Source organism: Rhinopithecus roxellana, chromosome 6 (assembly GCF_007565055.1).
Source record: "Rhinopithecus roxellana isolate Shanxi Qingling chromosome 6, ASM756505v1, whole genome shotgun sequence".
In the NCBI taxonomy this organism is placed as follows: domain Eukaryota; kingdom Metazoa; phylum Chordata; class Mammalia; order Primates; family Cercopithecidae; genus Rhinopithecus; species Rhinopithecus roxellana.
This window is the reverse complement of record NC_044554.1, coordinates 13969240-13996196: the sequence shown is the minus strand read 5'-3', so window position 1 is coordinate 13996196 and position 26957 is coordinate 13969240. Positions and strand designations below refer to the sequence as shown.

Genomic DNA, 26957 nt, shown 5'->3' with positions numbered 1-26957 from the left:
TTGTGTAATCCACAGTATCATTTTGCTTTAAAAGACTCAAAAGTTCTGATGTATTTGTTTTTTTCTTCTTCTGTAACATATTACATGTTGAGCATCCCTCATGCAAAAATCTGAAATCCAAAATCGTAAGCTTTTTTTGTTTTTTGTTTTTTTTTTTGGACGGAGTCTCACTCTGTCACCCAGGCTGGAATGCAGTGGCACAATCTTGGCTCACTACAACTTCTGCGTCCTGAATTCAGGCGATTCTCCTACCTTAGCCTATCACGTAGCCAGTATTACAGGTGCGTGTCACCATGCCCAGCTAATTTTTGTATTTTTAGTAGAGACAGGGTTTCACCATGTTGGCCAGGCTGGTCTCAAGTGATCTGCCTGCCTCGGCCTCCCAAAGTTCTGGGATTACAGGCGAGAGCCACTGCGCCTGGCCATCCTAAACTTTTTGAGCACTGACATGATGCCACAAGTAGAAAATTCTACACCTGACCTCATATGACAGGTCAGTCAGAGTGCAATCAGAACTTTGTTTCAGGCACAGAATTATTAAATACAGTGTATAAAATTACTTTTAGCCTATATGAAACACGAGTGAATTTTGTGTTTAGACCTGGGTCCCATTCCCCAAGATATCTCATTATATATATGCAAACATTCCAAAATCCACAACCTTTCTGGTCCTAAGCATTTCAGGTAAGGCATGTTCAACCTGTACCAGTTATACTTATGATTGAAGGCCTAATATCTGGTCAGAAATCGACATCTAATTATTACATTATTTTAATGAAAAAATTTTTTTGTGGTAGTTAACTAGGAATGTAAATTACTAAAAAGGATTGCTTATAATTAATAGTAATTGCATACAATTTTCTGGAGTTGCAGCTTAAAATGGATTAGAAATTTCCCAGTTTTGTTTTATATTTTGAAAAAAATATTTAATTGGTTATCTTTCCAGTAAGTACAAGGTGGACTGTGCATGCCTCAAAGAAAACCCAGAGTGCCCTGTTCTAAAACGTAGTTCTGAATCCATGGAAAATATCAGTAGTGGTTATGAGACCAGACGGAAAAAAGGAAAAAAAGACAAAGATATTTCAAAAGAAAAAGATACACAAAATCAGAATATTACTTTGGATTGTGAAGGAACAACCAACAAAATGAAGAGCCCAGAAACTAAACAAAGAAAGCTTTCTCCACTGAGACTGTCAGTATCAAATAATCAGGTACTGAACTCTGCTCTCAATGAAATTGAATAAACAAAAGAAAATAATCTGTCATATTTTATCCTCTTCTTTGTTATATGTATAATTGTTTAAAGTATTTTTAAGTCCATTCTGTCATTTAATGAAGTATTCATAAGTGTAAAATACAGGTTCTGCTAGAATTTGTACAATATTTGTTGAATTATTAAGAAACAGCGCAGTCAGCAAATCCTTGCAGAATTGCAGACAAGATTATCCTAAGACTAGATAACTTTAAAAAATCTTCTAGGTGGCACTTTATGTTCATAATAAATGTTCTTATTTAAAGTCTTAAGCTGCAAAATTTTCTTTCCTTAAACATGGGGATGCAGGTAATCTTATCAATTCTATAAGCATGTCACAATAATAGCAAATAAAATTATTGAGACAAAATTCACTAAGAACATACAAGGTAATTTTGGGGGTAGAGTTTGGCCAAAGTCTGTTGCCCCACCAGTAAATATATTGTTATATGTCCTCTATAAACAAAAAACAGTTAGGAGGGATAATTAAAATGTGAAAATTAAGTAAGGTTTTGCTCATTTCCAGGGCCCTATCTTCTAGAAATGATTTACCTTAAACTTTCAACTGAACAAACACTTATTGAGCACTGGGTATTTGCAGGTTTTTCTGAAATAATGTATAGGTTTATGTTTTGGGAACTCTATAAATATAAGGCCGTGCTACCATATTTGACCTATATTGATAAAAACTTGATTGGCTAAAATTTAAAAAGCAAAAGTATTTGATTGCATGATTTTGAAAAGCATCTTGAATTAGGAAACCAGTTCTAAATTTCTTAAATGAATTTAAGTAGGCTGATGATATTTACATGTTGAATTTCTTGTGGTTGAAAGACATTAAAGTATTTTAATGTCACTGGTTATATAGATGGAATAATAGTTTGTATAAAGAAGTCATTTCCATTTTTCAGGAACCAGATTTTATTGATGATATAGAAGAAAAAACTCCTGTTAGTAATGAAGTAGAAATGGAGTCAGAGGAGCAGATTGCAGAAAGGAAAAGGAAGATGGTAAGTTGGGAAGCTACTAGTTTGGGCTTAGTGACAGCTGCTCTGTATATGGTAATTGTTGCTGCCTTTACGTGGGCTTTTACGCTATTCTTTGAAGTTAGCAAATGATGTGCCATTGAGCGTTTTTATTTGGTTTGATCATTACCATTTAAATAAATGTCACTAATCTTGTATTTGTGTTGGTTGTTCATTAGAGATTTAAGAATGTATGACATTTAAGAAATATGAATATTTTGGAAGTAATAACTTAATATTTTAATTCCACAATGAACTATTAATAAATTTTAATGCCACAATTATTGTTCAGAATGTCTTTTCTTAGCTAAATGTATCCTTTCATGATTTGAAATATAATAAAAACAGAACTTTAAACCTTACAGCACCAAATAAATTGCTTATGCAAAAAAAACAAAACTGACCACTGGTAGCTATTTCTGTATTCTCACACTGCTATCATACAGTAAGGTTCTCATTAAAATAAATTTAGGATGTATATTCCTTGTACTATTTACAAATATTTTATCAATGTAAAAATTAGGACAAGGTATTTTCTCACAAATTACGGTAATTTAGCATTTGATCTGTCAGTCAAGGTAATTTAGCATTTGATATATCAACCAGTTAAGAAAATATCATGGTATACTTTCCATGCCCTAAAATTTGAAAGTGACTTTACAAACTGACTGATGGCCTTATGATAGGTGCTCCCCATTCCCCTTTACTTCGTATGCTCCTTTGCGTCCCGTTTTCCGGGTTTTCTTGTTGTATTCCATGGAATCTCATGTCACATATTTAAGGGTGAGATGTTTGAAAGTTTGGTCATTGTTGACTGGGAGCGGTGGCTCACACCACTCACTTTGGGAGGCCAAGGTGGGTAGATTACCTGAGGCCAGAAGTTCGAGACCAGCCTGGTCAACACGGTGAAATCCCGTCTCTACTAAAAATACAAAAATTAGCCGGGCATGGTGGTATGCGCTTATATTCCCAGCTATTCAAGAGACTGAGGTGGGAGAATTGCTTGAACCCAGGAGGTGGAGGTTGCAGCGAGGTACCTGGGCGACAGAGCGAGACTCTGTCTCCAACAACAGCAACAAAAAAAGTCTGGTCATTGTTGACCTACTTAATATATGCCTGTTTTTATCACCTTGATAGTTTTCTAATATTGATGAATTATTGATACTCAGAATTCTGAAAACAATGAAGAACAGTTTCATAGCCTTAGGATTTCAGGAACACTGGTCTGTCGAGACAAGGTAGTATTAGAAGAAAAGAAAATAGAAAATATTGGAGGAGTTTATAAAGGAGAAATTATTGTACCTAAAGGGATTATCTTGAACCTTTTTTGAGATTCGATTATATGTAAGTTATGTGTGCCTTTTCAAGTTACCTGTGGCTCGTTATTGAGTATTGATTTTTAGTACTGTTCTGTTTATTCTTCAACTGACACAGCCTTGTGCTGGGAATTTTTAGGAAATCAATTTAAAGTATTACTTGTTTCTGTGTGTGGCAAGTGTCTGGTGGGAGGAACCTCTTTTATAACTGGCTTTAAGGGCTGTCGCGACCACTTTGGAGAAAAAATGAAATAAAAAAAAAAATCATACGCCAGGCATGGTAGCTCACATCTGTAATCCCAGCACTTTGGGAGGCTGAGGTGGGAAGATCACTTCAGCCCAGGAGTTGAGAGACCCACCATGGGCAATATAGCGAGACCTCATCTGTACAAAAAATTTAAAAAATTAGACAGGTTTGACAGTGCATGCCTGTAGTCCCAGCTATTCAGGATGCTGAGGCGGGAGGATCACTTGAGTCCAGAAGGTCAAGGCTGCACTGAGCTGTGATGCTACCACTGCACTCCAGCCTAGGTGATGACAGAGTGAGATCCCTGTCACAAAACAAACAAAAACAGAAAACTAGTGGGGGTTTGTTGTTTGCCCATAAATACTTTTATTCAGATTGAATTCTGTTTATAAACATTTATATGGGGCTACTTTAAATATATATTTTTCTATAAATGCTGACAAAGTTAGTGGATCTTAGAACATCCTCATTTCTAGATGTCAGAAGGAAATTCGATATTTGCTGGGCGCGGTGGCTCACGCCTGTAATCCCAGCACTTTGGGAGGCCAAGACGGGTGGATCACCTGAGGTCAGGAGTTTGAGACCAGCCTGCCAATATGATGAAACCCCGTGTCTACTAAAAATACAAAAGTTAGCCGGGCATGGTGGCATGCAACTGTAATCCCAGCCACTTGGGAGACTGAGGCAGGAGAATCACTTGAACCTGGGAGGCGGAGGTTGCAGTGAACTGAGATTGTACCGTTGCACTCCAGCCTGGGCAACAAGAGCGAAACTCCATCTCCACAAAAAAGAGAGAATTGTATACTCCATGTTAAACTTGGTGGAACTTAGAAAATACATATGTATATTGGCTTCCTTACTTGGAATCCGTTTTTGGTCCTGGTTTTGCTTACTAGTATGCTATAGTAAAATGAAGTTTTATGTCCTTCAAAGTTTTTATGTCCATTTTTATATATTCTGCCATCTGCCATTAAGGTGGATATGAAACTGAGTATTTTTCATGGGAATAAAATGTGGAAAACTTGAAAGTATAAATGTTTTTAATTTGGTATTTCAAAAGGATATGAAATTAAAATCTAAAAATCCTTGGCTCCTGACCCATAGCTCTCCAAGTCATCGCAATTGTTACTTCTAATTGGTACATTTGCTTTGATGTTTGCATTAAAGAATTTTTTGGTGTAGTCAAATAAGCAGAATGAAAAATCATGCATCCTAGGATTCCTAAGCAATTAGTAGAGTTCCCTACCCCCAAGTATTAATATTATATTTGGTTTTGAAAAGTTTAAAATGAATCACCTTTAATTTTCCTAGTCTTGATTTATATTGGTTAGATTAACATCAGTAGTCAGAAAGATAATGTCAAATCAAAAAGTGAGAAAGAGGGACAACTAAAACTAGGTAGAATAAAGATGGTGGCATACTACTCTTGAGAAACTTAGTCAAACTGATTTAAATCTCCACCTGTGACAAGATAGATAGACTTCCAAACCATTATGGAGATACAGGTTATTACTTTTCCAGGACCAGAAATTTTCCAGGGTTAATATTTTGAAATATTTGCATTGCACTTACCAGTTGAAGATCCCAAATCCAAAAATCTGAAATGCTCCAATGAGCATTTCCTTTGAGCACCATGTTGGCCATCAAAAAGTTATGGATTTCAGAGCATTTCAGAGTTAAGATGCTCACCTAGACTCGGTATCATGTATATTTATCAGATTGCAGTAAGACGAGTCAGTAATAACATCTTCCCGGATAAACTCCATGTAATCACCAAATTTAAATGTATAGTAGTCCCTCCTTATCTGCAGGTTTGCTTTCCCAGGTTTCAGTTACCCACTGAGGTTCAAAATATTAAGGTATTTTGAGAGAGATACCACATTCACGTAACTTTCATTACAGTACATGGTTATAATTGTTCGATTTTGTTACAGTTACATATGTATAGGAAAAAACAGCACTGTATGTATATGGTTCAGTACTATCTGCAGTTTCAGGCATGCTTTGGTGGTCTTGAAATGTATCCCCTGTGAATAAGTGGGATCTATTGTACTTCACCCTATCCTTTTGTAGTACAGCTTGAAAAATACAAAACTGGCAATTTTAACCTGTGTACATAATTTCATATACCACCTATTAAAATCATGCCTAATTTCCAGAAATTGCACCAGGGTATTTATGTGTTTTGGTTGTTGGCTTCATTTTTTTAAATGAGAATGGAAGGCAGTATCTCTGCTTTTAGAAGTATTTACAAAAATAATTACAACTCAGCAATAAGTGAAGGAGATATAAATATGATAGATAACTTATAGCTGGGGAGAGATCAGATTGTTTCATGAACTCTAGGTAATATATTTATGTATGTATATTTAATATATTTCTATATATTTATTATGGACCTTTTGAGTAGGGTTTAACCAAATACAGGTTAGCTTATGACAAAGTTTTATGGAATGTATTTTTCCAGGGGAAATCCTGGAGACAGCTATAAATATAATTATATTTGGTTGGGATTATAGGCTATTTTAGGGGAGAGGGCTACTAGGGAGATAAAGTTGGCTATAGGTCACACAAAATACTCAGGGATGAAGATTTCATGAAAGAATATTTATGTGGCCAAGATGGAAGGCCTTTTCATTTCCAGTTCCATTACCCTCTACCCCTTTTGGCCTTTTGGATTTTTCTTTTATGAACATTTTCTTTTTCCATCCATCATATTTTGTCTTTTTTTTCCTTAGGAAGTTGTTACCTGCTTTAACAAAAGCAAATTTGTGGCTAAGTTATATGGAACTGCATGGTTGTTGTACATTAGGAAAATCTTACCGTTAGCCAGTAGACTGAAATACAGTAGACTGTTTATACTCACTTGATTCCAAAAACCAGGGCACTACTGAGTGTCCTTCTAGTGTGTTTGTGGAGGTGGGGTTAGGTGGCTGTAATCTTGTCATATAAATAGTACATGTGGAAGGGGATTAGATACTGGGGGGTATACCTGTAGCTTAAAGTGATCATTTTAAAAGCAGCGAATTTCTGAAAGATTTAAATACTAAAAGAGACTTGTTGCTGGGCCTGGTGGCTCATGCCTGTAACCCCAGCACTTTGGGAGGCCAAGTTGGTTGATCACTTGAGTTCACGAGTTCGAGACCAGACTGGGTGACATGGCCAAACTCCATCTCTACTAAAAATACAAAGATTAGCCAGGCATGGTGGGACATGCCTGTAATCCCAGCTACTTGGGAGGCTGAGGCACGAGAATCACTTGAACCCAGAGGAGGAGGTTGCAATGAGCCAAGATGGCACCACTGCACTGCAGCCTGGGTGACAGTGAAAAGCTCAAAAAAAAAAAAACAAAAAACAAAAAACAAAAAAAACACTTCCTCCCCCATTTATAATGGCATGAAAACAGTCTCCTTTGTAGTTTTCAAATATTTCCAAAATAATTTTTCATAATCCTCATAATGTACTTTGGGAATATAATCTTGGTAATATTTGATGGCCTGTATTGTCAGGTTGCTTACAATTGAGTCCACAGAAGATGATTCAGTGTGGTCTTCATATTTAAAAGGACGGACATTTGATAAACAGTGAAAGGGTATGACAAGGAAGTCACGTAGGCAAGATTCCTGGACTTGTCAAGCAGCTAGGATAGTCTAGAATTTTTATACCACCACAACATAAACTTCATGAGGGAGAAAACCTATAGTTTTATTCATTGTTGTAGCCCTAGCTCCTAGGGGAATAAAAAATGGTGGGCAAAAAAGTAGACCCTCAAATGAGCTAACTGAATGTTCCTGACAACCATTTGAGGAAAGATAGACAGATACAGGCCCATGAATGTGAACTGAATGAAGCTTCCCTGTAGTTCAGGTAATGCATGATCTGGAGGCCTTTGCCCTGGATTGTGCAGGATTCTCCATAATTTTCTCAGCTTTCATCCTTCACATCAAGAAGTATTCCATGCAAGTATAACTTGAGATGCTTTGTGAAAAAGAGCCATGATCAGTTTACTATGACGAGCACTATACGATATCCTTCCTTTTCAGATTTCCAGTGTACATGTGTTTAAAAACTTGAGAAATTGTCAGATTTTCCTAAACTTGTATACCCTTGCAGTTTCTTGTGGATAACACCTTTGACTCCCACAGAGTGTTATTCAGTGGAACAGACACTGTGGGAAAACACTACAGACTACATGCTGTTACTAAATGTCTCTAGGTAAACTTGACTGACTTCATTCAGAAAATCACTTTAGAAGATGCAATGCTTTAATAAAAAAAATAGGGAGGATAAATTTGTTGCCAGAAAAGTCATCTGGTGACAGGATTTGAGATTTTATCCAACTCCCTGTTCTGTCCTCAGCATGATTAAGTTGATACTGATTTTTTTTTGTAAGGTCCCGTTTTCTCTAATTGTAGAGAGTGGAAATTGTATTTCTAAAGAGGAGTAATTAATGACATTGTGGTGTTAGTGAAAGGGAACCTGTTTCTTATTTTTATTTTTCTTTTTTTTTTTGAGACGGAGTCTCACTCTGTCACCAGGCCTGGAGTACAGTGGTGTAATGTTGGCTCACTGCAACCTCTGCCTCCCGGGTTCAAGTGATTCTCCTGCCTCAGCCTCCCAAGTAGCTGGGATTACAGTGCCCACCACCACGCCTGGCTTTTTGTATCTTTAGTAGAGATGGGGTTTCACCATGTCGGCCAGGCTGGTCTCGAACTCCTGACCTTGTGATCCACCCACTTCTGCCTCCAAAAGTGCTGGGATTACAGGCTAGAGCCACTGCGCCCAGCCACCTATTTTTATTAGGTACACAGTTCAAACAAAATGGGGTTAATCAGCTTTAGCTGCCTTCTAATAAATTCAAGATTTCCAAAATTGTTGAAATGCTTCCAGTTACATGTCTTCAAGTAACAGTGATACGTGCTTGACATAATGTACATACAGTTCTTACTCATGTAACAAAAATGTGAGATCTTGCCATTTGAAGTATCAGATGAACAAAGAAGGCAAGGTCACTGCTCTGGAGAAGCTTTCGTAGAGAATGGGGTAGAGGGAATAACAAGCGAGTATCAAAATAATAAAGAGTGCCGTGAGTATAAATTCAATCACTTGATAGAGGAAATGGAGACACCACACAAGCCATACATGTTATTTTGGAATGATTTTTATTGGTAACAAATAATCTTACCCATCTTTTTAGATTTATAACTTAATCTTCGTTATATAAAAGGGTAACACTTTTTTGAGCAAGGAATCATTTAATTTCTCTATTTCAAGACCAAAGGATAGGGTGATTTTGTGGTGGGCTCTGGCTTTCCTTTTCCTGTTTTTTTTTTAGATAAAGACAGGGCCTCGCTCTGTTGTCCAAGCTGGAGTGCACTGGTGTGATCAGTAGCTCACCGCAGCCTCCAACTCCTGGACTCAAGCAATCCTCCTCCCTCAGTGTCTGGAGTAGCCTGAACTACAGGCGCATGCCACCATGTTCCACTAATGTAAAATTTTTTTTTTTCCTGAGACAGAGTCTCGCTTTGTCACCTGGCTGGAGTGCAGTGGCACAATCTCAGCTCACTGCATCCTCCACCTCCCAGGTTCAAGCGATTCTCCTGCCCCAACCTTCTGAGTAGCTGGGACTACAGGCGCATGCCACTACACCTGGCTAATTTTTGTTTTTTTTAGTAGACAGGGTTTCACTGTGTTAGCCAGGATGGTCTCAATCTCTTGACCTCATGATGCATCCGCCTCAGCCTCCCAAAGTGCTGAGATTACAGGCGTTTAAGCCACCTCGCCCGGCCTAAATTTTTTTGTGGAGATGGGGGTCTTGCTTTATGATGGGGATATTACTAAGCAGACTGCTTATAGGAAATTACAATCCTCTGTATTTACTCTTGTAAAACCATAAACTAAGATACATGTCATAAAAATAATGTATAGATTTCATGGGAAATCTTATCAAGTTTAGATTATATAGCACAGGTGTTAGGGACTATGGAAAGTCTGCTGGGGTCAATTAGGACTCCTAATTTCTCTATCTCTAGATAGTCAGCTGTAACTACCTCAAAGAATAAAACTTGTTTTTCAGTTACAGCTATAAAATGGGCGGCAAATTTTGTCTTTAAATATGTACTATATACATGCCTGTGTCAAACAATGTACTGTATGTAATGGTGACTAGAAAAGCTGAATGACATATGACCTTTAAGAAATTTAAAATAAATGTAGAAAATCAGGCATATTTATATTTCAAAATATTTGTGTATTTTAAGATAAAGTTAGGTTTAAAGCTGTTAGGAAATGTTTAGTGCTTTCAGCTTTATTCTTACCCAGCTGTAGTAATATAGGAAGGGTTTTTGCTTTACGTAGTGGCAGTAATTGGAAAGAAGAGTAAATTAGGAGCCAGGAAACCTGCATAATAATTATGGCTCTGCTTTTGAATGAGTCACTTAATACACATGGGCTTTGGTTTCTTCAGCAGTATTGGACCACATCATTTTTTAAGATCCTGATCAACTCTAGATTATGAACCATCTCAATACAGGATTTTGCTCTGACTATAAATTAGCTGTAGTGTTTACAGGGGAGTTTGATTTTTTAATTGAATGTTTATATCATAGTTTTATCTGTGACCCTTATTCCTACTATCCAAAACAAAAAAATACTGGACTATGTCAGACTCTTTTGGCATAAATTCATATTTACCTTAGAACACCCAGGATAATCATACTACAGAAAGCATCTTCCTTGGGGCCCGCCTTGTGGGTAGTTTTTTCTTTTACACATACAGTGATTCTTGCCAAGACAAGTTTGTTTCTTCTGGAAAAATGTACTTTCCCCAAATTTTTTATTTTAAATTTTTTGAAAAGAAGTAACCATAGTAATTAATCCCTCCCCTCCAACCAGGTTCATCAGGTAAAGCGCAGTTTGGGAAAATGATCTTTTTAGTTACTCCAAATTTCTCCTTTTCTAAATTCAGGGTTTTAGAGAAGCCCTGATAAAAACAGTTTTACAGAGAACCACATGACAAAAAGGGGTAAAGGTAATTTAAAAGCCCCAAAATAAGGAATTTTCTAAGGAAAGAACTCAGATGTAAAACTTTCAGTTCCAGTGAACAAGTAGAACCATCTTTTGCATGTGCTATTTTAATGTTTGCCTGTCCCAGGCTAGGAGAAGTGAGATGAAGATACGTAATCCATGAACAAAGAACCTTACCTCTTTGGACCTGTTTCCTCAGAGTCATGTTTGCAATATGACAATTTGCTGTAACAAATTAGAAACTTATAAGTATTATTACTTTTGTTGACATAATATTTTGTTCCCTTGCTGAGTGTAACAACAACAACAACAAAAATATAGGAACAGGTAAACAGTAGTTTCCAAAGTGTAGGTATCTTGAGCTTTGAATCTCTGCTGGTAAGTAGTGGAACTAAAGCTCCAACATTGAGAAGACTATGGCATCCAGACCTTGAGTTTCTGATCTTTCTTCCTCACATCGATGGTAATAAAGGAGGAAAGACAAATGGATCTGAGCCTCAGGACCTGGTTCTTTTCATTTGAAGAACTGGACAGTTGATGGATGTGGTTCCTGGTTCTGGTTTAGAGCTGAAGCATCTGCCAGGCCCACTGGTCAAGGCTCTGGGTCTTGCTCTTAATGTTCTCTTTGGATAGAGAACTGTGATGCTCAAAGGAACACTTGGCTGTTTCTCAGTCCCTGTCTTGAATTGTCAGTGTAAGACAGGAAGAGCAGAAGGTAGAGGAATACCTTATAAGAATTACAATGGAGGGCGAGAGGCTAAAGTAGAAATAATAATTAACATACGGAATGCCTACAATTTTCCAACTACTGTTTGAAAACCTCACATTTTCTGTTGGAACCAAATAACAACTCAGAGAAGTGCAAGTTTTATTACCCACATCTTACTGTCTCAGAAAGGTTAACTTGCCTGGAGTCACAGAGATACTTACCAAATGACAGTTGTAATTTTTAAATGCAAGACTTTACCTCACAACATCCTGCTGCAGTATGTCAATAATATACTCACTCAAGTGCATATGAATTTTACCTTTTCAGCATATCATTACCTTAGGGATTCTGGATCTTTTCTTAAAAGGCTGGTTTCTGTATTATTAAGAGAAAAGATTTTCGGTTTGGTAAAACAAGGTAATTTTTGAGGCTTTTTTTGCTTTGCTTTACCCTTATCATTAACACTCAATCATCCAAGTGTTTCCTTCATGAAATACTTGTAGTAACAGGGCTTACCAAGATGATGGGAATTCTGAAAGGTCTTGAATGAACAGAAATGTTTTTTCTCCCCATATCCACCAATAATAGAAGTAGTTTGCTAATAGTATCATAGCAATTATTTTTAAAATTTATCACAAACATTTGGACTTAATTTTACTTTTGAGCAATGATATTTATGATGTCACTTAAATTTTAAATTTCATAGACAAGAGAAGAAAGAAAAATGGAAGCAATTTTGCAAGCTTTTGCCAGACTTGAAAAGAGAGAGAAAAGAAGAGAACAAGCTTTGGAAAGGATCAGCACAGCCAAAACTGAAGTTAAAACTGAATGTAAAGATACACAGATTGTCAGTGATGCTGAAGTTATTCAGGTATTACTTATTCAGGTCTAGTTTTATTTTCTTAAACACTTTCAAATAAAATTTCTATGCTTGCATTAATTACTTATAAGGAATTGTTTTTTTTTTTTTTTTTGAGACGGAGTCTTGCTCTGTCCCCCTGGCTGGAGTGCAGTGGCCGGATCTCAGCTCACTGCAAGCTCCGCCTCCCGGGTTTACGCCATTCTCCTGCCTCAGCCTCCAGAGTAGCTGGGACTACAGGCGCCCGCCACCTCGCCCGGCTAGTTTTTTGTATTTTCAGTAGAGACAGGGTTTCACCGTGTTAGCCAGGATGGTCTCGATCTCCTGACCTCGTGATCCGCCCGTCTCGGCCTCCCAAAGTGCTGGGATTACAGGCTTGAGCCACCGCGCCCGGCCCTTATAAGGAATTTAAAATAATGTCTATTAGCTTTTTAATAGCATTTTTCAGATTCTGTGGGAGTTTCAGTTTGAGCTAAGACTATGTATTATTTCTGTTCTTTATTATATAACAGAATTCATACATTCTGGAAAGTTGGCTTCTGAAGTAGATTAATGCTATTATATTTAAACTTTATATATGTATGTAGTATAAAAAGCTCCATTCGGTTGTATTTTGAATTAGGAACAAGCAAAAGAAGAAAATGCTAGCAAGCCAACCCCTGCCAAAGTAAATAGAACTAAACAGAGAAAAAGTTTTTCTCGGAGTAGGACTCACATTGGACAGCAGCGTCGGAGACACAGAACTGTCAGCATGTGTTCGGATATCCAGCCATCTTCTCCTGATATAGAAGTTACTTCACAACAAAATGATATTGAAAATACTGTACTTACAATAGAACCAGAAACTGAAACTGCACTAGCAGAAATAATTACTGAAACTGAAGTTCCAGCACTTAATAAATGTCCTACAAAGTACCCCAAAACAAAGAAGGTATGATTCTAATGAATGTAAGAACTGTTTTTCTAACAGTTTCTTATATTAGTTATATTGGTGTTTTAAAAATTGGATGTTTAAGATCTCATAATGAACAGAATAAGACGCAGTTTTTATACTTGCAGATTTTTAAAATAAGAATGAGAATCCCAAAACTGTAAAACTAATATAAATGTTTGCATTACTGTGAAGATAAAGTTACATTCAGTTTATCAGGACTTTTTAGTATTGCAATTCGTGATTTCTTTAAATAAGTTTGTCTACTTTATGTACAAAATATATACTTCTCTGAAACTGGTTTTAGATGTGTTATCCTTTATTTATGTTTTTATAAATTTCATTGTATAGGTAGATTATAAGAATTAAATGTGAAGAAATTGTTGATTTCCACAGAATGTACTATGAAAATTTATAAGAAAGAGTAGTTTTAGGTGTAAACATTAATAAAAATCTTTAAAACACTACTGTCAGACTTTAGCAATTATGGGAAACAACCTGAGCTTTTTCAGATCAGAAATAACAGAACATCCTAATGAAGCTGCTCTTCATCTCCCACTCTGACGAGAGTACAGCAGATTGGGGCAGAGATATCAAAGTGTGGTCATCCTTATACTGCTTAGGGGTAGATCACGAATGTATACTTCTCACACACTTTACTTTGAAATTTCATTTATTCTGTCTTTGTTCTTACCTAATTCAGTACAGTTTGTAGGCATGCTGCTAAACCATGACATGTGCGTTTAGTAAAATTCTAGTATGAACCCAGGATTATATTTTAATAGCACAAATTAAATAATTTCCTTGCCAAGGTCACAGGTTTCATTAGAGACAATCTAAACACAGTTGTTTCTAATTCAAAGTCTGTGCTCTCCTTACTGTACCACCATAGCTTAAGCAACCCAATATTTGCCTGTAACAATGGACAAAAAATTCTAACTTTGTAAAGGGAAAAGAAAAAACCTCAGGCTTAAAAGAAGTGAAACTACTTTCTCAATTACAAATATGACATAATCCCTACCCTTTATTAAACTTTTAACAAAGTTGTGGTACTATAAATTTATTTACATCCTTGGTCTAAGATGTAGGCTTCTACATCCTATCTGATTCTCTTAAAAAGCCTCTTTTGCCTGCAGATTTTGTTATTTTAAACAACATACTGCTTGACAGAGTACCAAATTATCATGATTTCCCCTAAAGGCCTCATTCATTACAACACTAAGAGCTTTATGTATGTTATTGAACTTTTCATCTTCACAACAATCCTATTTATAGAACTAGGTTCTATCACAACTCTTCTTTTACAGATAGAGGTATAAAAAAGTTACTTAACTTGCTCATGGTCACAGTGTAAATGGCAAAGCCAGGATTCACCCTCCTGGCAGTCTGGCTTCAGACTCCACGACCAGACTCCAGACTGCATTCTACTGCTGTCCTAGGAATGGAGTTCTGTATACATAGAGGGACAGAAAAGATGCTAAAATGTTTATAGTGGTTACCTTTGGAAAAAAGGATGGGTAGATTTTTAAAATGTGTTTATGTGTGTGTGAGTGTGTAACATGTGCATATTTATATATACTAAGTTCTGTACTTTTTTTTTTTTTTTTGAGATGGAATCGCACTCTGTTACCCACGCTGGAGCGCAGTGGCGTGATCTCTGCTCACTGCAACCTCCGCCTCCCGGGTTCAAGTGCTTTTCCTGCCTCAGCCTCCAGAGTAGCTGGACTACAGGCGCACACCACCATACTCAGCTAATTTTTTTGTATTTTAGTAGAAACAGGGTTTCACCATGTTGGCCAGGGATAGTCTCCATCTCCTGACCGTCTGATCCACCTGCCTTGGCCTCCCAAAGTGCTTGGGTTACATGCGTGAGCCACCACACCCGGCCACATTTTCTATAAGTTAAATTTATACTTAGAAATTAAAATATCATTTGCTAACTAGATAACAATATGAAGTAGTAATTTACACTTCAGCCAATAAAGACTGTATTATGTATGTTGTAGATCAGAGAATCAGCAGAATTAACTATGAAAATTTTCAAAGCACAAGAACCTTAAGAGATATTCCAAACCCCTTAAATCAATGGTGACTTTTAAATATATATGTATCGTGAGCCAGATGTGGTGGCTGATGCCTGCAATCCCAACATTTGGGGAGGCTAAGGAGGGAGGATCACTTGAGCCCAGGAGTTCAAAACCAGCCTGGGCAACATAACGAGACCCTGTCTCTACAGAAAATTAAAAACAAAAAAATTAGCCGGGCATGGTGGTGCACACCTGTATTCCCAGCTATTTGGGAGGCTAAGGTGGTAGGATGACTTGAGCCCAGGAGGTTGAGGCTACAGTGAGCCATGGTCAAGGCACTGCACTCCAGCCTGGGCAACTCACCCCTTCTCAGAAAAAGTACTGTGCACTCTCCTCATCTCCAGGAGATCCTGATGGGCAGCTAGTGTAGGAAAACACTGCCTAAAATTAGATTTTTCTAACAGATGGAACATTTTATACCTATAATAGAAGCAGTAGTAAACCTAAATTTAGTGTGTTTAATAAAATGGTACTGACATGTCTCTAGTTGTAACTATATATTAAAAAGCTTGGCTGGACACGGTGGCTCACACCTGTAAACTCAGCACTTTGCAAGGCTGAGGCAGGAGGATTGCTTGAGCCCAGGGGTTGAGACCAGCCTGGGCAATATAGCGGACCTTGTCTCTACAAAGTATTTTAAAAATTAGCCAGGCGTGGTGGTGAGCACCTTGTCCCAGCTACTCGGGAGGCTGCAGTGGAGGCATCACCTGAGCCCAGGAGGCAGAGGCTTCAGTAAGCTGAGACTGCACCACTGCACTCCAGCCTGATGACAGAGACCTTGTCTCAAAAAAAAAAAGTAATATAAATTTCATGTAATATAAATATTTAAAAAGCAACCATATGTTTGGTTCTACAACATAATTGGGTAAAAAGTTTCAGAATAACAGTAGATAACCAAGGAAATGTAAAAGGACATACTGATATTTTGATCATATATGAATGATTTAAATTACCCAATTGATCATTTTAGGTAATATACCAATTTCAAATCTGATACTAAAATATTCAATAGAATTTGGAATTACATATATAATGATCCAAATTTTTTCTTTTCTCTAGCACTTGGTCAATGAATGGTTAAGTGAGAAGAATGAGAAGACAGGAAAACCTTCAGATAGCCTTTCAGAAAGGCCTCTGCGCATAACTACAGATCCTGAAGTGTTAGCTACACAACTCAATTCTTTACCAGGTCTCACTTACAGCCCCCATGTATACTCTACTCCTAAGCATTATATTAGATTTACTTCACCATTCCTCTCAGAAAAAAGGAGAAGAAAAGAACCTACTGAAAACATTTCTGGTTCATGCAAGAAGGTAAACTTTTCTTTGGAAGTAAAAATGTAGAATGAGCCAAATGCCAACTCATTCCTTACTACCATCCATGGTAGTGAAATGCTTTTGGAATCAGCTCTGTATTTACAGGCTATATAAACGGGTACAAACTGATTCCTATTCATTCATGTATTCTGTTTCATTCAGCGATGGTTGAAACAAGCTCTGGAAGAAGAAAATTCAGCAATTTTACATAGATTTAATTCACCCTGTCAAGAAAGATCCAGAAGTCCTGCAGTCAATGGTGAAAATAAAAGTCCACTACTATTAAATGACAGCTGTTCCCTTCCAGGTAGAATTTTTTTCAGAATTGTTTTAGTTTGAGAAATGTGGCAAGGCATATATATAGCTTTATAACAGGCATATTCTAGTTACTGGTATGCACTTTAGAAGAGAAGCACATTGTTGTATAGATTTTCTCTTTTCTGTCCTCTGTATTTTTTGGCTGAAGATACCAGTTCATAATATCATGTATGTTGGAGTTTATGAATTTTTAAAGGCTTTTGGACTGGCTGCTTTTCAGACAGACAAGGACTCTTACAAATCAGTTAAAGTAACATCAGTACTTGTAAGATACTTTGAGAACCCTAGGCCTATAATCCCTCCAGGCAAGGTAATGCTTGTTAATTAGGAAGGGAGCGAGGGCACTGCTTCATGTTAGTACCATTTTTTAAAAAATCTTGAAATTTAGTTTTGGGGTAAAAGTCATAACTGCCATTGTTTATATTTCATCTTTCCCAGAATGTGACATAAACAGATTTTAACAAATAGCAACAGTGTAATTTCTTACAGATTATTATTTCACCAACAGATTTAACTACACCACTAAAAAAACGAAGATTTTATCAGTTGCTAGATTCGGTTTACTCAGAAACCTCCACACCTACTCCTTCCCCGTATGCTACACCAACTCACACCGATATTACTCCTATGGACCCATCTTTTGCCACGCCTCCACGGATAAAATCAGATGATGAAACTTGTAGAAATGGTTATAAACCCATATATTCACCAGTTACCCCAGTAACTCCTGGCACACCAGGAAATACCATGCACTTTGAGGTGAGAAATTTTAATGGAGAAAAAAAAATTCAACACCTGGGGGGATGGGATTTCTTTTAAGAGCTCTTTCCCCTCCTTTAACAACTAGTGTGCTGAGAATACAGAAACAGGTTGTAAGAAACTAAACATCAGAAACATTCATTTGTATGAATTTAGATGTTTTTATTTTTACTAAAATGAGCATAACTTTCATCTTACTGATATACACAGTAGACTAAATGTGTGATTTGATTTTAAAGCAGTCTTATTTGGGGAATGGAAATAGGAAGCAAGATCTAAAACCAAAGTCTGTGTATTTTTTCATTTTGTTTTCGTTTCTATAATTATTATGGATATACTTACGTATTTTTAAATTTTCAATTCTAATTCTTTATATACAGAATATTTCTTCCCCAGAAAGTTCTCCAGAAATAAAGAGACGCACTTATAGTCAAGAGGTAAGAAGTTAACTTAAAAAGGGTGAATTGGTAGTTTTTTTCCTATTACATTGTTTTGCTTAAATTACTAGTAAATTTTGAAATATACAGTCCCAAGATGTGATCATTTGTATATATTTTTTTTTTTTTTTTTTTTTTTTAATTTGTAAACAGGGATATGACAGATCTTCAACCATGTTAACATTGGGGCCTTTCAGAAATTCTAATTTAACTGAACTGGGTCTGCAAGAAATAAAGACTATTGGTTATATGAGCCCTAGGAGTAGGACTGAAGTCAACAGGCAGTGCCCTGGAGAAAAGGAACCGATGTCAGATCTTCAGCTGGGACTCGATGCAGTTGAGCCAACTGCCCTACATAAAACCCTGGAAACGCCTGCACATGACAGGGCTGAGCCCAACAGCCAACTGGACTCGACTCACTCTGGACGGGGCACAATATATTCTTCCTGGGTAAAGAGCCCTGACAGAACAGGAGTTAACTTCTCAGTGAACTCCAACTTGAGGGACCTGACACCCTCGCATCAGTTGGAGGTTGGAGGAGGCTTCCGAATAAGTGAGTCAAAGTGCCTGATGCAGGATGATACTAGAGGCATGTTTATGGAAACAACTGTGTTTTGTACTTCCGAAGATGGGCTTGTATCTGGTTTCGGACGGACTGTTAATGACAATTTGATCGACGGGAGTTGCACACCCCAGAATCCACCACAAAAGAAAAAGGTTACAAATTTAACAATTTATAGTCCTTTTAATAGTTTGTTTTCATACTACTACTGAGGGGAATTGGTAGTTAGATGTATTATGTAAGGCATTCTTAATTTAGTTATGAAAGTTACATTTTTATATTTTTAAACCTTTTGTAAATGCTGACTTAATTAGAAAATGTTTACAGAAAAGTAAAAAAATTCTAGTAATATGGGAAATCCTTATAAGCAGCATGGTTTCAGAGAAATCTCAAGATGATTTATTTCACCAAATGAGTATTTTTTAAAACTAGGCACTCCCCAACCAAAAACACAGACTTGAATAATATTTGTGTTATTACCTTTATTGTACATTGAGCAAACACCTGTGTATAGAGGAAATGCCTCTTTCCTCATCTATAACATCTATAGTATTTAGGCCATGGATGTAAGTGTTTTTATTTTACTAATAGTTATGTATTAAATATTCAGTTCCCTGATTTCCCGTTATTCGGTTGGCAGACGTACTGAGATAATTAGAATGCCTTATTTCAAAAGAAATAAACTATAGCACTTACTTTGTTAGTAGGCTTATTGCTTTGCAAGTCCAAGAATTTTCGTGATGTGTGCTTTTAATTTTTATAACAGAGTCCAGTTGGCAACTTTGTGGGAAGCAATGTAGTATAGTGGAAAGAGCACGGGCTTTCAAGTAAGACCTAGGTTCGAATCCCGGCTCCAACACTCACCAGCTGTGTGACCTTGAGTGAGTGAGTTACTCAATTTCCTCATCTATAAAATGGGGATGATAATATACCTATTTCTTAGGGTTGTTGTGAGGATAAATGAGATAATGTATGTAAATCATCTAAGTACAATGCCTGGAATATAGTAGGCATTTGATAATTGTTAATTATTTGTTCAGAATCAATTAAAATAATTTTCCTAATGTAAATATAGTAATTCTCTAGACAAAAAAAGAATGCATTGATTCTGACATAAAAAACAAGAATAAAAGATTTGCTTTTTCTTATCTTTCTTGCTTAAGGTTTCTCTATTAGAATACCGTAAGAGACAACGTGAAGCTAGGAAAAGTGGCTCTAAGACAGAGAACTTTCCACTCATTAGTGTATCACCCCATGCAAGTGGAAGCTTGAGCAACAATGGTGATGGCTGTGCCAGCAGTAATGAGAACGGGGAGCAGGTGGAACACACTGCTAGCCTACCTTTACCAACACCAGCTACGGTTTATAATGCCACTTCTGAAGAAACTAGCAATAACTGCCCTGTTAAGGATGCTACTGCCAGTGAGAAGAATGAACCAGAAGTTCAATGGTAAGCCCATTTGAAGTCATGCTACTCTGGAAAAAACAAGCTTTTGTTCAAGTATTCTTCCTATTTGTTGTTCTCCCAAGGCTAAGCTGATTGTGCTTTGTGGTCACAATTTTAAAAGATTCTCTCTGCTAATAGGATTTTAAGCCAGCTGTGTATGGCCTGTGTTGTTAAATGTCGATTGTATTTATTCCTTGGTAATTTATTCATTCTTTACACACAAATATCCTCTCCAAAGAATTTTTATCAGAGTCAACAATTCTGCAGACTTCCTTTATAACCCCTACCAGTTACCTTGAAAGAACAACGAGGGTTAGTGCTTCTTCACAAGGAATAGGAGCAGCTGCATATAGGATGGATCATGGCAAATGGCAGGCGGCCACACTCACTTTGCTCCTTGGTCCCCTTTCCACCTGAAAGCATGCAATCCTGATAGCAGTTTGTTAGGGGCATGTTTTGGTACCTTTGGTAACCAAAAAAAAGTGACATTCTGAATGTTAATACATTATCTTCAACTCCTTGCCTTCTTTTCACCAATAAATTGCTGGAGACAAAGGAATTGAGTCCTTCAAATAACGATAATAATCTCAGTTCTGGGAGCAATCAGCAAAATAAGAGAAGATTAACTTTTTTTTTTTTTTGAGATGGAGTCTTGCTCTGTCGCCCAGGCTGGAGTGCAGTGGCACGATCTCAGCTCACTGCAAGCTCCATCTCCCGGGTTCAAGTGATTCTCCTGCCTCAGCTTCCCAAGTAGCTGGGACTACAGGCGCCCGCCACCATGCCCGGCTAATTTTTTTTTTGTATTTTTAGTAGAGACGGGGTTTCACCACGCTGGCCAGGCTGGTCTCAAACTCCTGACCTCATAATCTGCCCACCTTGGCCTCCCAAAGTGCTGGGATTACAGGCATGAGCCACCGTGCCCTGCCAAGATTAACTATTTTCAAAAGTTAACACCAAAGTATTTTCCCAGTAGATCAAAAGCCTTGGTCTGACAGTACATGTTGACTATGAATCAACAAAGAATGTAGCTAGCAGTAGTTTCTTTCAATAGAGGATAATGTGATTTTTCTTTTAAAGGACTGCCTCAACTTCAGTGGAACAAGTCAGAGAAAGGAGTTATCAGAGAGCTTTACTTCTCAGCGATCACCGAAAAGATAAAGATAGTGGTAAGCGAGCTTGTTCCTTCACCAGAAAGTGGAGTCAGTTAATCAGTCTGCATCCTCGTTCTTTGCAGCTCTAATGTTCTCTTTGGGTCTGCTCTGCTTCATCTCTAGGGGGAGAATCACCATGTGTCTCATGTTCACCGAGTCATGTTCAGTCTTCACCTTCATCTCATTCAAATCACATTCCCCAGTTGCAAGCTAAGGGCCCAGTCCCTTCTTTCAGTGAACTTATGGAAGGTCAGTAAGCAGATGACCGATAATGTTATTCTTTAACACATTTTAAAATCAGACAAAAGAGAGCCTTTATAAAAAGTTGGATAGTAGAATGTACGTTGCTTTGTGGTGTTAAAACAGTGTTTATTGTGTAATTTTACACTTACTCTAGGTTTCTTCTGCTTTATAGACCCTGATCCTGAAAATCCAGAACCCACAACTACAAGTGAATGTCCATCCCCAGATACTTCTCAGAATACTTGTAAAAGTCCTTCAAAAATGAGCAAGGTAATTTTCAATGGGTGCCAAAGGACTTTAGGTTGAGTGCAGAAAAGCTGATGGTTACAATATGCAGTGTTTTTCTGCCATATCAAGTATCAGTTTGTGACTTCTGGACACTTTTTCTGTCGGACATACTCAATTGTGTTTACTACTTTCTTTGTTCTCTCTTACTGAACATGTGATGGATAACTCTGACCAGACGTTCAGGTTTTCTAAGCACACTTCAACAGCTTACATTTTCTTCAAATGTTCCACCCACCTCTCTTCTAGTGGTGCCTAGGAAATTCATAGCCTTGTAATGAAATTCTTAACCAGCCAATTATCTAAAAACAAAAGGTCGTTTTATCATTTAAAAGGAATGATATCTTCATCCTGGATCAAGATGTAATAATGTAGTATGGCATGTATATCACTGGAAACTAAAGACAAGGAATCTGAGATTTATCTTTCTTTGATGATAGACATTTAAACAGTCTTACATTGGTTTATTTATATCTGAACAGTGTATAAGGAAAATGAAAAGGTATTAAAAATCAAAATGGTTTGAGGGAGCAAGTTTATTTACCCAAATCAATTTATCCTTAGGTTGGGTATAGAAATTTCAATTTTAAAATTGAAACTTGCTATTGGAGTTCTTTCAGAGTAAGGCTCAAAAACAGGTTTCATTGCTTAGGGGTAAAAAGAGTAAAGTTAAAGAAAATTATTTCCTCAACTTGTCTTCAATAAAAGTTAACCCAGAGAATTCACTTTAAGCTCACTCTCAGAACTGTTTGAAACAACTGAAAAATATTGGCTTTTTAACATCCCAAGCCTCCATAACTGACATATCCAGGGTGTTATATCCTGCCCCTCATTAAAATTAGTATTTAGGTAGTATTAAATACCAATGAGAATAAACCTCAAGGTACACAAAATGTTCCTTAAATGTATGTAATTTGTTTTTTCTTCATAGCCTGGTTCACCTGGATCCGTAATTCCTGCTCAAGCACACGGGAAAATATTCACAAAACCAGATCCCCAATGGGACTCCACAGTTACTGCATCCGAAGCTGAAAACGGTGTTCACCTAAAAACAGAGCTCCAACAAAAACAGCTGTCGAATAACAGCCAAGCACTTTCAAAGAATCATCCTCCTCAGACACACGTTCGTAATTCATCTGAGCAACTTTCACAAAAGCTGCCTTCTGCACCAACGAAGTTGCACTGTCCTCCATCACCTCACCTAGAAAATCCTCCAAAGTCATCCACGCCTCACACACCTGCACAGCATGGTTATCTTTCACCAAAGCCTCCTTCACAGCAGTTAGGATCTCCCTACAGGCCTCATCATTCACAGTCACCTCAAGTTGGAACACCTCAGCGAGAGCCTCAGAGAAACTTTTATCCAGCAGCACAGAACCTTCAAACCAATACTCAGCAGGCAACTTCTGGAACATTATTTACACAGACACCCTCAGGACAATCTGCAGCAACATACAGTCAGTTTAACCAACAAAGTCTGAACAGCACGGCACCACCCCCTCCACCTCCTCCACCTCCTTCTTCTTCGTCTTACTATCAAAACCAGCAGCCCTCTGCAACCTTTCAGAATTATAATCAGCTCAAAGGTAGTCTTTCTCAACAAACTGTGTTTACATCAGGACCAAATCAAGCACTTCCTGGCACCACAAGCCAGCAAACAGTTCCAGGACATCATGTGACTCCAGGGCATTTTTTGCCCTCTCAGAACCCTACCATTCACCATCAAACTGCTGCTGCTGTAGTCCCCCCTCCTCCTCCACCACCGCCTGCTCCAGGACCGCACCTTGTACAACAGCCGAATTCCCATCAGCAACACTCTGTAGCACATGTAGTAGGGCCTGTTCATGCGGTCACCCCTGGGTCGCATATTCATTCTCAAACTGCTGGACACCACTTACCCCCACCCCCACCCCCTCCCGGTCCTGCCCCTCATCACCATCCACCACCCCATCCTTCCACAGGACTCCAAGGTCTACAAGCACAACACCAGCATGTTGTAAATTCAGCACCCCCACCACCCCCTCCGCCGCCACCTTCCAGTGTTTTGGCTTCTGGGCATCATACCACATCGGCTCAAGCCTTACACCACCCACCTCATCAAGGACCTCCACTTTTTCCTTCGAGTGCTCATCCAGCTGTACCACCGTATCCCTCACAAGCTACACATCATACCACTTTGGGACCGGGACCCCAGCACCAGCCTTCTGGAACAGGGCCACATTGTCCATTACCTGTCACAGGTCCTCATCTCCAGCCCCAAGGACCAAACAGTATTCCAACACCTACTGCTTCAGGGTTCTGTCCTCATCCTGGCTCTGTGGCCCTGCCACATGGGGTTCAAGGACCTCAGCAGGCATCTCCAGTGCCTGGACAGATTCCAATTCACAGAGCACAGGTGCCACCAACATTTCAAAACAATTACCATGGGTCAGGGTGGCATTAAAATGGACTCCAAAAACATTTTTTTAAATGTTCTGTAAGATAAACTGTATATTTCATATGTACCTGTTAAGGTACTTTTTAAAGCTTGTACATGAACCTTTGTATAAAAAACACCAGTGCTCTTTCATTGTATTTTTCTCATTTTTGCTTTTTGAAATTCCTTTTAAAAATGTGCTGTTAAGCCAGTATTAGGTATCTTTATTTTGTAAGTGAACATTCCAGCTGTTTTTTCTGGCAGATCTGATGCTGATTTGATGCTGTATGATCTTTACATTTTATTGTTGCAGTTAAATTCATTTAGTGAATGTTCTATTATTTTATACCTACACATTAAGTACTCAGCTAAGTAATGGCACTATGAGGATTTTCTTTTCTCCCCTTTCCTGTCAGCAGCAGTTCTGTGAATGCATCTTAGGTATAAAAATGGCAATACAGATTTTTATATTTTGGTGTGGACATGGCTCATTTTTGTTTTACCAGTTATTTGCAAGCAAAATGTAATTTAATGTATAGATGATTTCTAATGTCTCCTGACAAACTGTAAATACTGCATTTCTTTTGCGTATATAATTGCTTACAGCTTTTCTCATTTGATATATAGCATTGTACATATGACAAGTCTTTTGCAAAACTGTGTGATCTTTGTGAAAGTAGTACAGTATATGACCTTTAATTTCTTTTTTATTTTAAATATACTGTCACATTGAGGCACTGGTTGGGCATTTTAATTCATGTTAATAAATCACAATTATGTCAGTTTTACCAAATTGTCCTGTACAACTTCTAAGATCGGGGTCTGTGTGTTTCTACAGAAGTTCTAGTTTTCAAATATAGTTTGTAAGGAGCCTTCAATTTTCTTTAGCAACTACTACCTCAGCAACAGGAGGCAGCAAGGGGTTGTTTGCATTTTTGCAGGAGCCATAGGAAACTACTGAAATGATCGTGCTGGGTCAATTAAGGATGTGGCATCATACAAAATGAATCCAGACCACTAATGCATTACAGTAGTTCTTGAATACAATGTGCAACAACTGTTTGAAAATATGGGTAGTTTGCCCAAAACAGGAAAACTTGTCTTGGGTATACAAAACTAAAGAAAAAAGGCATTATTCCTAGATCTCTCAGTGAAATGAAAACGGCCTCTTAAGTGAACGTTTTTATTGCTAAAATATAAAATGCTAGTTATAATCTTGGAAAAATTAAAATTTCCCAGCCTTTGTCTTCTACCTCTGAGGAGGATTCAGTAAGTACATCCAATAATAATGATACTGTTTATCAACACATTTTTCCTCATCCAATTACCTGACATAATTTGGCACAGGATACAAATTCTGTGCATCAGAGAAAGTAAACACTAAAATGACTGAGTGACCCCCTTCAGTCATGTTTTCACACTTTGAATTTCTTTTGAAAATTAGCTAACAAACAATGGTACATTAACGCAGTTCATTTAGGGCTCAATCCTAATCAGCTTGAAATTTTAGAGGAACTTAGGCCAAGTTTGCCATCCTCGATTTGTCCAACAAAATTCTATGTATGGTATTTATAGTAAAGAAACATTTGAGAAGAAACAGTTTTACACCATCTATCCTGATAGTTTCAAACAGAATAAAGGTAACTAGTGTGTGAAATATAAATATTCTTCTTAAAAGGTCTGTCCTTCTAAGCAGTTTAAATTCTTCACTGGCTTGAAATGTGCCTACTACAGAAATATGCATACAGAAGCTTTTGTGTGAACTGCAGAATCTTATTTGATTCCTTGATGAAGTATATACTCCCAAATATGGTCTTCTACCAAAATTTCATTCAACGTATTTAAAAGGGGGAGAAAAAAGGAGAATTTAGGAAATAATGTGAACTATGGATAGAAACAAGTTCTCTACTCCAGTGTAAAGTTTCCTTCCTTTATCCTGGTAACAAGTTATGTGTGGTCCAGGTATGGGAAGAAGCAAGTCAATAAATCAGTTTTCACCTAAAAAGTTTATGACTTTTTGCAGATCTTATATCCACCTTTTCTCTGCCTTTGGGCAGTTCTGTCTGCCAATTTCCAGATAGCCAGCTCCTGTATCTGCTATAAACATATATGTGATCCACTGCTTGTCATTTTCCATGAAGATTTCACATGGACTACAGAAAGGAAAAGACAGGACATCCAACTAAAGTCAGAGAGCTAGTTAGAATGTTTAGCATAACCAGTGGTTCTCATTTAGTTTTTGTGCATTCTTTATCAACAAGCCGCCAAGAATCTGATAAAACCGTATTATGCCTAATACAAATGTATATTCCTTCTAGAACAACTGTTCTAAGCTGTTTTATCATAAGGGACACCTGTAAAAATTTATAATCTAGTTTATTTTCCAACATGAGCAAAAACTGCATTAGACAAATTTCATTCAAGTGTACTATCACCCTGATAAAAATCCTTTTACACTTAGGGAAGATATAAATTGTGCTCTACGGTTCTTGTAAGGATGTTTCTTACAGAAATCATGGATAGTATCACCAGTCTACAGCCACTATCTATCATAGAATTTACATGGAAAC

At 37.5% G+C, this 26957-nt stretch overlaps 1 protein-coding gene across 2 annotated transcripts in view; it reads left to right on the top strand.

The window, feature by feature from the left end:
• The window catches only part of KMT2E (lysine methyltransferase 2E), a 101489-nt gene extending 75422 nt beyond the window's left edge, over positions 1 to 26067 (top strand). For both annotated transcript variants that reach the window (XM_010380510.2, XM_010380503.2), the window contains 14 exons: positions 947 to 1211; positions 2164 to 2262; positions 12282 to 12446; positions 13057 to 13365; positions 16512 to 16766; positions 16932 to 17076; positions 17596 to 17846; positions 18227 to 18283; positions 18437 to 19000; positions 20009 to 20295; positions 21370 to 21458; positions 21567 to 21692; positions 21859 to 21956; positions 22903 to 26067. In XM_010380510.2, coding sequence (XP_010378812.1) covers positions 947 to 1211; positions 2164 to 2262; positions 12282 to 12446; positions 13057 to 13365; positions 16512 to 16766; positions 16932 to 17076; positions 17596 to 17846; positions 18227 to 18283; positions 18437 to 19000; positions 20009 to 20295; positions 21370 to 21458; positions 21567 to 21692; positions 21859 to 21956; positions 22903 to 24414 — 4222 coding nt within the window. In that variant the 3' untranslated portion in view covers positions 24415 to 26067. The remainder of the gene's footprint in view (positions 1 to 946; positions 1212 to 2163; positions 2263 to 12281; positions 12447 to 13056; positions 13366 to 16511; positions 16767 to 16931; positions 17077 to 17595; positions 17847 to 18226; positions 18284 to 18436; positions 19001 to 20008; positions 20296 to 21369; positions 21459 to 21566; positions 21693 to 21858; positions 21957 to 22902) is intronic.
• Positions 26068 to 26957: the final 890 nt, after the last annotated feature.